Source organism: Trachypithecus francoisi, unplaced genomic scaffold, assembly GCF_009764315.1.
Source record: "Trachypithecus francoisi isolate TF-2019V2 unplaced genomic scaffold, Tfra_2.0 Lachesis_group11, whole genome shotgun sequence".
Lineage (NCBI taxonomy): Eukaryota > Metazoa > Chordata > Mammalia > Primates > Cercopithecidae > Trachypithecus > Trachypithecus francoisi.
Genome location: NW_022681456.1, coordinates 110,482,691 through 110,496,230, shown reverse-complemented (window position 1 = coordinate 110,496,230; position 13,540 = coordinate 110,482,691). Strand labels below are relative to the sequence as shown.

At 35.6% G+C, this 13,540-nt stretch overlaps 1 protein-coding gene across 2 annotated transcripts in view; it reads left to right on the top strand.

The window, feature by feature from the left end:
- The window catches only part of SLCO1B3 (solute carrier organic anion transporter family member 1B3), a 100,177-nt gene that overhangs the window by 29,614 nt on the left and 57,023 nt on the right, over positions 1-13,540 (top strand). For both annotated transcript variants that reach the window (XM_033222710.1, XM_033222712.1), the window contains exons 3-5: positions 7,525-7,666; positions 10,879-11,011; positions 13,115-13,236. In XM_033222710.1, coding sequence (XP_033078601.1) covers positions 7,525-7,666; positions 10,879-11,011; positions 13,115-13,236 — 397 coding nt within the window. The remainder of the gene's footprint in view (positions 1-7,524; positions 7,667-10,878; positions 11,012-13,114; positions 13,237-13,540) is intronic.

Below are 13,540 nucleotides of genomic sequence, written 5' to 3'. Positions count from 1 at the left end.
AGAATTTTCAACCCAGAATTTCATATCCAGCCAAACTAAGCTTCATCAGTGAAGGAGAAATAAAATCCTTTACAGATAAGCAAATGCTTACAGATTTTGTCACCACCAGGCCTGCCTTACAAGAGACCCTGAAGGAAGCCCTAAACATGGAAAGGAACAACCGGTACCAGCCATTGCAAAAACATGCCAAAATGTAAAGACCATCGAGGCTAGGAAGAAACTGCATCAACTAACGAGCAAAATAACCAGTTAATATCATAATGACAGGATCAAGTTCACACATAACAATATTAACCTTAAATGTCAATGGACTAAATGCTCCAATTAAAAGACACAGACTGGCAAACTGGATAAAGAGTCAAGACCCATCAGTCTGCTGTATTCAGGAGACCCATCTCACATGCAGAGACATACATAGGCTCAAAATAAAGGGATGGAGGAAGATCTACCAAGCAAATGGAGAACAAAAAAAAGCAGGGGTTGCAATCCTAGTCTCTGATAAAACAGACTTTAAACCATCAAAGATCAAAAGAGACAAAGAAGGCCATTACATAATGGTAAAGGGATCAATTCAACAGGAAGAGCTAACTCTCCTAAATATCTATGCACCCAATACAGGAGCACCCAGATTCATAAAGCAAGTCCTTAGAGACCTACAAAGAGACTTAGACTCCCATACAATAATAATGGGAGACTTCAACACTCCACTGTCAACATTAGACAGATCAACGAGACAGAAAGTTAACAAGGATATCCAGGAATTGAACTCATCTCTGCACCAAGCGGACCTAATAGACATCTATAGAACTCTCCACCCCAAATCAACAGAATATACATTCTTCTCAGCACCACATCGCACTTATTCCAAAATTGACCACATAATTGGAAGTAAAGCACTCCTCAGCAAATGTACAAGAACTGAAATTATAACAAACTGTCTCTCAGACCACAGTGCAATCAAACTAGAACTCAGGACTAAGAAACTCAATCAAAACCGCTCAACTACATGGAAACTGAACAACCTGCTCCTGAATGACTACTGGGTACATAACGAAATGAAAGCAGAAATAAAGATGTTCTTTGAAACCAATGAGAACAAAGATACAACATACCAGAATCTCTGGGACACATTTAAAGCAGTGTGTAGAGGGAAATTTATAGCACTAAATGCCCACAAGAGAAAGCAGGAGAGATCTAAAATTGACACTCTAACATCACAATTAAAAGAACTAGAGAGGCAAGAGCAAACACATTCAAAAGCTAGCAGAAGGCAAGAAATAACTAAGATCAGAGCAGAACTGAAGGAGATAGAGACACAAAAAACCCTCCAAAAAATCAATGAATCCAGGAGTTGGTTTTTTGAAAAGATCAACAAAATTGACAGACCGCTAGCTAGACTAATAAAGAAGAAAAGAGAGAGGAATCAAATAGACGCAATAAAAAATGATAAAGGGGATATCACCACCGACCCCACAGAAATACAAACAACCATCAGAGAATACTATAAATGCCTCTATGCAAATCAACTAGAAAATCTAGAAGAAATGGATAATTTCCTGGACACTTACACTCTCCCAAGACTAAACCAGGAAGAAGTTGAATCCCTGAATAGACCAATAGCAGGCTCTGAAATTGAGGCAACAATAATAGCCTACCCACCAAAAAAAGTCCAGGACCAGATGGATTCACAGCTGAATTCTACCAGAGGTACAAGGAGGAGCTGGTACCATTCCTTCTGAAACTATTTCAATCAATAGAAAAAGAGGGAATCCTCCCTAACTCTTTTTATGAGGCCAACATCATCCTGATACCAAAGCCTGGCAGAGACACAACAAAAAAGAGAATTTTAGACCAATATCTCTGATGAACATCGATGCAAAAATCCTCAATAAAATACTGGCAAACCGGATTCAGCAGCACATCAAAAAGCTTATCCACCATGATCAAGTGGGCTTCATCCCTGGGATGCAAGGCTGGTTCAACATTCGCAAATCAATAAACGTAATCCAGCATATAAACAGAACCAAAGACAAGAACCACATAATTATCTCAATAGATGCAGAAAAGGCTTTTGACAAAATTCAACAGCCCTTTATGCTAAAAACGCTCAATAAATTTGGTATTGATGGAACGTACCTCAAAATAATAAGAGCTATTTATGACAAACCCACAGCTAATATCATACTGAATGGGCAAAAACTGGAAAAATTCCCTTTGAAAACTGGCACAAGACAGGGATGCCCTCTCTCACCACTCCTATTCAACATAGTGTTGGAAGTTCTGGCTAGGGCAATCAGGCAAGAGAAAGAAATCAAGGGTATCCAGTTAGGAAAAGAAGAAGTCAAATTGTCCCTGTTTGCAGATGACATGATTGTATATTTAGAAAACCCCATTGTCTCAGCCCAAAATCTCCTTAAGCTGATAAGCAACTTCAGCAAAGTCTCAGGATACAAAATTAATGTGCAAAAATCACAAGCATTCTTATACACCAGTAACAGACAAGCAGAGAGCCAAATCAGGAATCAACTTCCATTCACAATTGCTTCAAAGAGAATAAAATACCTAGGAATCCAGCTTACAAGGGATGTAAAGGACCTCTTCAAGGAGAACTACAAACCACTGCTCAGTGAAATCAAAGAGGACACAAACAAATGGAAGAACATACCATGCTCATGGATAGGAAGAATCAATATCGTGAAAATGGCCATACTGCCCAAGGTGATTTATAGATTCAATGCCATCCCCATCAAGCTACCAATGACTTTCTTCACAGAATTGGAAAAAACGGCTTTAAAGTTCATATGGAACCAAAAAAGAGCCCGCATTGCCAAGACAATCCTAAGTCAAAAGGACAAAGCTGGAGGCGTCACGCTACCTGACTTCAAACTATACTACAAGGCTACAGTAACCAAAACAGCATGGTACTGGTACCACAACAGAGATATAGACCAATGGAACAGAACAGAGTCCTCAGAAATAATACCACACATCTACAGCCATCTGATCTTTGACAAACCTGAGAAAAACAAGAAATGGGGAAAGGATTCCCTATTTAATAAATGGTGCTGGGAAAATTGGCTAGCCATAAGTAGAAAGCTGAAACTGGATCCTTTCCTTACCCCTTATACGAAAATTAATTCAAGATGGATTAGAGACTTAAATGTTAGACCTAATACCATAAAAACCCTAGAAGAAAATCTAGGTAGTACCATTCAGGACATAGGCATGGGCAAGGACTTCATGTCTAAAACACCAAAAGCAACGGCAGCAAAAGCCAAAATTGACACATGGGATCTAATTAAACTAAAGAGCTTTTGCACAGCTAAGAAACTACCATCAGAGGGAACAGGCAACCTACAGAATGGGAAAAAATTTTTGCAACCTACTCATCTGACAAAGGGCTAATATCCAGAATCTACAAAGAACTCAAACAAATATACAAGAAAAAAACAAACAACCCCATCAAAAAGTGGGGAAAGGATATGAACAGACATTTCTCAAAAGAAGACATCCATACAGCCAACAGACACATGAAAAAATGCTCATCATCACTCGCCATCAGAGAAATGCAAATCAAAACCACAATGAGATACCATCTCACACCAGTTAGAATGGCAATCATTAAGAAGTCAGGAACAACAGGTGTTGGAGAGGATGTGGAGAAATAGGAACACTTTTACACTGTTGGTGGGATTGTAAACTAGTTCAACCATTATGGAAAACAGTATGGCGATTCCTCAAGGATCTAGAACTAGATGTACCATATGACCCAGCCATCCCACTACTGGGTATATACCCAAAGGATTATAATTACTCTACTACAAAGACACATGCACACGTATGTTTATTGCGGCACTATTCACAATAGCAAAGACTTGGAATCAACCCAAGTGTCCATCTGTGACAGACTGGATTAAGAAAATGTGGCACATATACACCATGGAATACTATGCAGCCATCAAAAAGGATGAGTTTGCGTCCTTTGTAGGGACATGGATGCAGCTGGAAACCATCATTCTTAGCAAACTATCACAAGAAGAGAAAACCAAACACCACATGTTCTCACTCATAGGTGGGAACTGAACAATGAGATCACTTGGACTCGGGAAGGGGAACATCACACACTGGGGCCTATCATGGGGAGGGGGAGGAGGGAGGGATTGCATTGGGGAGTTATACATGATATAAACGTTATGCACATGTACCCTAGAACTTAAAGTATAATAAAAAAAAAAAAGAATTGAAAAAAAAAAAAAAAAAGAAAATAAAAGGAGAAAACATAAGACATAAAAGGTATATATGAAATAAATTGAATAATAAAGGGATTAGTTTTCCTGAAACGGACCAGGAAAGTATATTCTAATCTTGTGTATTATATTTATAATACTTAAATTCAATTCAAAATTAAAATAGAAACTATGGAAACTGATAGTTAACTATAAAAAAGCACACAAATATTCTAACCAGAATATCTTCTAAGCAGTTGTACCATCTGAATATGAAAAGAAATAATTATATTCAGAAATTATGATTAATTAAAAGAGTGTATATTTTGTCACTGAAGGGCAGTAAAAATGTTAATGGTCATTTCTGTAAATATTTGAAAGAAAAGAAGATCATATTATTTGTATGATTCAACTGAAATAGTTTTACATTTCAATAAAACAAATTAAATAATGTAGTATGTCATTAAATTGATGTAAAGAATAAAGAGATTTTTAAAACAAAACACTGTAAAAATAATATGTGAAACCAATCAAGGATTACATAGATTTCAACAAAGATTTAATGAGTGCATACATTCATCCTGTGTTCCAATTTTACCTGAATTCTTATCATCCCTAAACATACTAAGTGAATAGCTATTAATGTTTTGACATACTCAGCAGAAAAATAACTTTGCAATTACATGATGACAGTTTGCCTCAGTGTTACTAGATGTCTCAAATTAATTCAATAACCATTTGATTTTGTTTTTAACTAAACATATAGAAATGAAGTATAGACTTTGGAAATGTATTATTCAAAGGTAAACTTTCCCATATTATTGTGAACATTACTATTTATTTGACTTAAAAATTCAACATTGAGGCCAGGCACAGTGGCTCATGCTTGTAATCTCAGCACTTTAGGAGGCTGAGGTGGGAGGATCATGAGGTCAGGAGTTCGAGACCAGCTTGGCCAACATAATGAAACCATATCTCTACTAAAAATGCAAACATTAGCCAGGTGTGGTGGCATGCACCTGTAATCCCTATCTACTCGAGAGGCAGAGGCAGAATTGTTTGAACCCGGGAGGCGGAGGTTGTAGTGAACTGAGTTCATGCCACTGAACTCCAGCCTGAGTGACAGAGCAAGACTCCGTCTCAAAAAAGAAAAAAAGAAAAAATTCAACATTGTTAATATAATTTTGTGTGGTGTTCAGACAAATACAAACTTTATTGTAACTTTATTGAAACTCCATATCAATCAATCAATAAATAATAAATACATACATACTTATGTATGTGTATGTGTAGATAGATAGATAGATAGATAGATAGATAGATAGATAGATAGTACTCTTGGCTTGCAGGTTTCACTGCCCTCCACAGTTCATTAAATATGTTGTCTCACTCCCTCCTATCTTGAAAGATTTCTTTTAAGAAATATGCTGGTACTCTGTGAGATGCTTCTTGTACTTTTGGTAGCTTTTCTGTTGCTGCTTTTAAGATTCTGTTTGTCTGTGACTTTTGACAGTTTGACTACAATATGTCTTGGTGGGGATCTCATTAGATTGATCCTATTTGGAGTTTTTTTGAGATTCTTAAATTTTTAGGTTTATTTCTTTCCTCAGATTGGAAAAATCTGGAGCCCTAATTTATTCAAATAGTTCTCTGCACCTTTCATTTTTTCTTCTCCTCTGGTACTCTCATAATGCATACCTGGTTCTAGTCAATGGTGTTCCATAATTACTTTAGTCCTTATATTGTTTTTTCTTTTTCTTCTCTACTACTGCAATTTTCAAAGTTTTGTCTTTGCTTTCACCAATTCTTCCTTTTCATCAAGTCTTCTGTTGAGTCTCTACTCAAGTTTTCAATTAAGTTATTTTATTATTTGATTCCAGGGTTTCTGTTGGGTTCTCCATAGTTACTACATCTTTATTGATATTCTCATTTTGTTCATTGGTTATGTTTCATTTAGTTGTTTATCTGTGCTCTCTTTCAATTTATTGAGCATACTTGACAGTAATTTTGAGGTTGTCATCTGGCAAGATCTGTATCTTCATTTCTTTCAGGTTGCTTTCTGGAGATTTAATTTGCTCCTTTGAATTTGTAGGCATCTCTCTTTCTTTACAGGCATTGTTATTTTTTTCTTGACAAAATACCTGCATATGGAGAATCCACCAACATTTACAGACTTTGCACTCCAGTTTTCTATAGGGAGAACTTTTCGCACTCTACCTGCCTACCCTCTCAGGCTTTTCTGGGTAGGCATTCCTCTTTGTGTGTTTTGGGCTTGTGTGTGTAATATTTTATTTGAAAAGGCTTGCTAGTTTCTACTTAAGATCCTCTCTCATGTCTCTGATACTGTGACCTCTCTAGCACCACAGTAAATTATGGCAGTGGAGCTGCACTTAATCTTTCTGTGGTAGTGCAGATTCTGATGTACATTTAATTGCCTTTGTTCTGAGAGATAAGCCCAACCTGCTTCTCCATTCCTATGGCTACTTGGATATGGGAAGACAGATACCAGTTCTTGGGCAGGGTGAGAAGGCGAGAATCTCTCATTTCTCTAATTATTAAGGTATGAATCCATCATGAGAGCTCTACTGTCATACCAAGTACCCCTAAAAGGTTCCATCTCCAATTATCATCACACTGGAAATTTGTGCTTTAACACATGAATTTGGGGGGAACACAAACATGCGGTTCAAAAGTGGGTAATATTTTAATAGTAGAGCCAAAGGAATTCTTATGGATGTAGATATGAGCTGTAAGAGAAAGGATGAATCAATACATCTTGTTAAAATGATATTAGAAATTAAAACATCTACAACCATTACATCTCACACTGATACAGTCACTTGTGTTGGTCATAAAATTCCACTTTGCCTCCACAAAGTTCTATTTTTCAGCTGGCTTCTGGAAGTGCTACCTTTGAGAATGTACTGCCACTCCCCTCCCAGTTAGCCAATGCTATTCACATGGAAATAAAGATTAGCTCATCATCATGGCCATCTGAGAACAGTGTCTAGTTTCCTATAAATCAGTTAATGAAATTAGTTTAAAAATAGCAACCTTAACTACACACCTCTAACAATCAAATGCTGTAACCAAGTTAGAAAATCATGCTTTAGTAGTGTACTGATAATATTATAAGGCTGAGAAGTTTCAACTTGTATAGGGAAAAATGGGTATGCTTTTTATGATAAAAAATAATGTTTTCAAGTAAAGAAGAAAAACTGTTTTAATTCCATGTACCTATAAACATTATATAGTTCTTTGACTAACCAATTTTCCTTTTTTCTTCTACTGTTTTTAGGTGTTCTTGGCAGCCCTGTCATTCAGCTATATTGCTAGAGCACTAGGTGGAATCATTATGAAAATGTCCATCACTCAAATAGAAAGGAGATTTGACATATCTTCTTCTCTTGCTGGTTTAATTGATGGAAGCTTTGAAATTGGTAACTTTTTTTTGGTATTTTGATAACCATACTTGCATAAGTTAAAAAACAAACTGTTTATGCATGCTTTATACCACTGGGTCTGAACTAGGTGTAAATTTATCTCTCGTGGGCAGTTTGGCAATATGTTAGGACATTTTTGTTGCCATAAATGGGCTGGGGCAGGGAGGATGCTACTGGTACCCAGGGGTAGAGGTCAGGGATGCTGCTAAACACTATGCAATGCGTAAGACAGACTTACCAACAAATAACTATCCTTCTCAAAATGTCTGTAGTGAGGATGTTGAAAAACTCTGATCCTACACAAACTCATGGCTTGCAAATTAACTTTTTTGGAAGCTTTATCTCCCTTGTTTCAAGGTGCCCCAGTGTGAAAAAAGGTTGAGGGAGGACTATAATTCTTCTGGTTTTAAGTGGAGGGACTGCATAGGAGCAACCTACGCTAGGTTCTAGTGTTTAACTGTGTACAACATTGGGGGTTTAAAGTCTTTTATTTTTTTGAATGTTGAAGATATTGCTTTGATGTCATCATTTCAATTTGGATTTCTCCAGCAATAGTGAGGTTTTATATAATTATTGAAAATAGGTTTTTTTCTTATTTTACCCACTGCTAGCTCATAGCCTCTGCTGATTTTCGCTTTTTCTTTTCACTTTCTAATTATTTGGAGGGACCACCAAATTGTCTATTATATAGACTGCAAATATTTCCTACAATTTCTGTTTCTATTTTAACTGTATTTACACAATGCTTAACTAATGACTAAAATGTAATTGTCAAAGGTAGATTTATCTCTTTATATGAATTCAGAATGTTTGTCATTCAAAGATATGACACTCTACATGTCTTTTACTTTTCCACCTCCCAAGCTCAATGAAATCATCTAGAATTTTAGAATTGGAATGTTATTAGTTTTAAAGTTTAGTTCACTGTATGTCTATTTTTATCATGAAATTAATCCTTAACATTTTTGTTAAACTTTGCAGCTATTTAACAGCAATTATTCGAACATCATTATCAGTTTAGTTTCTTTGCTTACCTCTGTTTTTTGAATCCTGTGACTTCAAATCTCATCTTTACTCTTTCTGGAGTATACCTCCATGTATAGATGACCCTCTGTATCCACAGGTTCCATACCTGTGGATGTAAGTCATATTCAAAAAATATAAAACTAAAAAATGGCCGCATGTTAATAAAACCGATACAAATAAAACCAACATAGAATAGCAACTATTTACATAGTATTTACATTGTATTATAAGTATTAGAAGTTATCTAGAGATGATATAAAGCATACAGGAGGATGTTGATAGGTGATATGCAACAGTGCATCTTTTGTTTGTTTGATTTTGTTTTTTGAGGCAGAGTCTCCCTCTGTCATCCAGGCTGGAGTGCAGTGCCCTGACGTCAGCTCACAACAACCTCCATCTCCCGGGTTTAAGCGATTCTCCTGCCTCAGCCTCCCAAGTAGCTGGGATTAGAGGCATGTGCCACCACATCCGGCTAATTTTCGTGTTTTTAAGTGGAGATGGGTTTTCATCATTTGGCCAGGCTGATCTCGAACTCCTAGCCTCAAGTGTTTTGCCAGCCTCAGCCTTTCAGAGTGCTGGGATTGCAGATGTGAGCCTCCATGTCCAGGCAATACTATAGCTTTTTACTTAAAGGACTTGAGCATCCACAAATCTTGGTGTCTACAGAGCATCCTGGAATGAATAACCCATTGACACTGAGGGATGACCGTAGTTATTGTTTTTTAGGAAGAATTGAAAGCATGGCATATTTTCTAAGCCCTTGCTTGTTGGAATATGCTTTTATTTTAGTATCATATTTAATTGATAATTTGGGTATGTAATTAAAATTTCCAAATGATTTTTTTCTCAAAACGTTAAAAATATTCATCTACTGTTTTATAACATTCAATGTGGTATATAAGAAATTATTACCACTGTAATTTTCATGCACTGATATGCGTCTCCTTTCTATCTTTAAATATCCAAAAATTTACCAGCATGTATCTGAGACTCTCTCTTTCTACATTACTTCTGCTGTACAAATGTAGGAACTTTCATCTGAAAGCTTATGTCTTCCTCTAACACAAAAACTTTATTTTCTGTTTTCTATTTGTTTCTTTCTGTTTTTATTCTTTCTTTTCTTCTGAAACATATATGAGATAAATAATATATTTTCTGGATATTTTTCCTTTAAAATTTTTTTCCTTTAAATTTCTACCTCTTTTCTTTATGTTTCATCAATCTTCTCTGATGCGTGATGTCATCTTATTATATCAAGTTCTAATTTGTAAATTTTAAATTGTATTTTAAATTTATAACAACACTTTATTGCGCTTACTATTTTTAGTCTGCCAGTTCTGATTCTCTGGCTGCAAGATGCCATTGTACCTCTAAATATACTAACTGGATTTTTTTTTTTTTAATGCTTCTATTCTTTTCAGTTTAATCTTGTTTAAGTATTTATTCTTGTATTGCTTTATCTGCTGGTCCATTCTGGTGCTTTCTTTCATGAAACTATTTTCCATCAATGTTCAATAGTTCTTGATTATTGTCTGTTCATTGTTATGTATAAGGCTATAGATAAATCTGAATTGGTCTGCTCTGCTGGCTCTTCCATGTTTTAATCTAAATAATTTATACTCGACATTAAATCTCAAATAATGTCTCCTCCAGGAAACTTTCACAAAGCCCCTAATTAATTTAAGCTTCCTATTTCCGTAATCTAACAGCACATCTATCCGTCTGTTTTGTTTTATTACTGGTGTGTTTCTAGAGAACAAGTACCATGATTTATTCTATTTCTGACTCTGAGCACTGTGGTAGGTACCTAGTGTAAACTTAAAGAATGCCTGGAATAAGTTTAAAATATGCATGAATGATGATCTTTCCCTCAGATTAGGAAGACAGTTTGTCATTCCAATGCAATCCAGTAAACTCCACATTTTCAAAAAAACTTTGCTTCTCTCATATAGCCAAATTACCTGAGTGCTTTCTTTGTATGTAAAACCTATTCTACTTATTAATCCTATACAACTTTTCAATGAGTGGTTTAATGTAGGAGAGTTCACCTTAATAATTAAATTTCATGGTCTTTGAGGGAAGGTATGATGTCTTGGGCATATTTGCATTCCTTTGGGGCTTTTGGTTCTACTAGATACAAAATTACACTAAGTCATATCAACTTAATTTTGTTCTTTTTCTAGGAAATTTGCTTGTGATTGTATTTGTAAGTTACTTTGGATCTAAACTACACAGACCAAAGTTAATTGGAATTGGTTGTCTCCTTATGGGAACTGGAAGTATTTTGACAGCTTTGCCACATTTCTTCATGGGATAGTAAGTACTAAACAGCTCTGAGCCATTTATTATCAGCTACTTGTAACTTAGCAGTAGAATTTTATTTTTATACTTTTAAGTAGGCAGTTACCTTTTTGAGAGGATTACCCGCATGTATGCATAGAGAAATGGAGTATATTTCCTATGTAATAGTTCATGTATTGCTTTATTCATCATGGCTTTTATAAACTTTTAAATAAGAATAATATTGTATAAGATATACAGTTTTATATGAAATAAGTTATTTACCAATTTTAGTATAATGTATGTATTTTATGTTTTTGCCTGTAAGATTTTGATTATACTCAGTAAGACTTCACAACTTCACCCGCTGCTGTATATGTTTTCCCACCAGCATTTCACTGAAGCTGCTCTTTCTAAGGTAACTGTGTAGTTATGATTAGAGTAAGAAGCTCATATGAGAAAACTGAAAATAGCAATAACTTAAATAAGATAGACGCTTATTTTTTACATTTTGTAATGTAGCTAGTCCAAGGATGATGTGATTCTGTTTTTCATCATAGTGCTATGCCTTGCATGGCCCTGTCCTCATGTTACAAAATGTGGCAATGTATTTCCAGGCAACAGGATAGAAGAAGAGAAGAACAAGAACAAAGAGTGCACATGGGCTGAGGCCCAGGACATTTTCAGAAGCAAAACACTTTCACTGATTTCACGTTTACCAGAAGTCAGTTACATTTTACACATAGATCTAATATATAGATGTTGGAAAAAATATACTTTATTCCAGGCTTCCCTATTTCCAGCTTAAAAAACCCAACTTCTGTTACTATGGAAGGAGAGAAGAAAGGATACTGAGAGACAATGAATGGTTTGTTAGAGACATCAATTACTTAATGCCAAATCCAGCAATCGTGCCTTTTAGTCACCATATTAATTCTGTTTTTTCCCCCTGTATTTGGCCTTTATAAGAACTTTTTTCTTAGTGATACTGCTCTAATGCGCATCATATTCCACAATCTTGATTCATTTTCCTATTTTTGTGGCTTCTTCATCATGACCATCTTTCTCCTTTGCTTCTGACACCATAATTTCAGTGTCCCATAATTCCCTCTAATCTTCTTAACATCTTGTTCTTCATGATTTTTATGGAGAATATGCCTTAAATGCAGCTACCCCAGCTTCATCTTCCATTGCTCCCCACATTTGAGGATCACATTTTAGGCTTACAGTTCTTAGTGTGCCATAATATGTTATATCTTTGCATCTGTTACTACTACAGACTTGAATACTTTTCTTCCTTTGCCTACCAATTAGAATTCTATCCATCTTCAGTATTCATTTAATCTATCCTTCACATTGTAAAGTTTTCTTTGACCTACACCCCACCTCCAAGAAAAGCTGATTATTTCTTTTTTGTGGGTGTGTGACAACTCAGGACCTTGTATATTAAACTTACTATATCTTTGATCATATACATTTATCTTAGAGAGTGTGACATTTCCAAAGTACAAACACTGTGTGTTTTATTTCTTGTTCTTTGAAGTTGAGCAAAATGCCCGGCACACTATATGGTGCCCTTAGAGCTCACAGAGCACTTAGTATTTTTGAGCATCAGCATCCGTCCCTAATCCAGCTCCATCTCTGTTGTTCTTACTAAGCTTTTCCTCATAAAGTTGAAATGAATTAGAAATTTGTTTTTATTGAGTTTTGAAAAGTCAAGCACTAGTGTGTGCATATGTGTGTGTGTGTGTGTACATGAAAGAAAATCTGACAGATTGACCATCTTTGATGATAACTCGAAGAGATAAATAGACAGAGTTAACAGATAAGAAAAAAAACCAACAGGTGAAACCAGGATATTTCATATCTTGACCAGAATATAAGTACTCTTAGGATAATAGCAAGGTGATAACCCACTTTGTTTACAGTGTATTGAAGTATCTTTCTCAGTGGACACTCACATTTCACCCCCTTCTCATCACCTGTTCTGAAATACATGCTGAGAAGTTGACAAACAAGATTCTGGTAATTTGGAGAAGACAGTGGTTCAAATAAAGGGGAAAATTTCTCTGTATTTCTGGGAAAACTGAAAATATTCAGTAGACAAGCAAAATGTTCAATCTAATGTTGCTCTTATAGTTACAGGTATTCTAAAGAAACCCATATTAATCCATCAGAAAATTCAACATCAAGTTTATCAACCTGTTTGATTAATCAAACCTTATCATTCAATAGAACATCACCTGAGATAGTAGGAAAAGGTAAGAATTAATAGTGACAGTAAAACAAATTCTAGATTGATAGATTTAATCACATCTATAAAGTTTGTGATATTCTTTAGCAGAACTGATTTAAGAACAAATAAGAAGAACGTTTATCCCTCACATACAGGCAAAATCATACTGTTAATATATGCAGTCGATTCTTGAACAACACAGGTTTGAACTGCACCTGTTCACTTACATGCAGCTTTTGTCCAACCAAACAGAAGGAGAAACCCACCCATGTGGAGGTCTGACTTAAATAGGCCGTTTCCACAGGGCCAATGAGAGGACTTACGTCTGC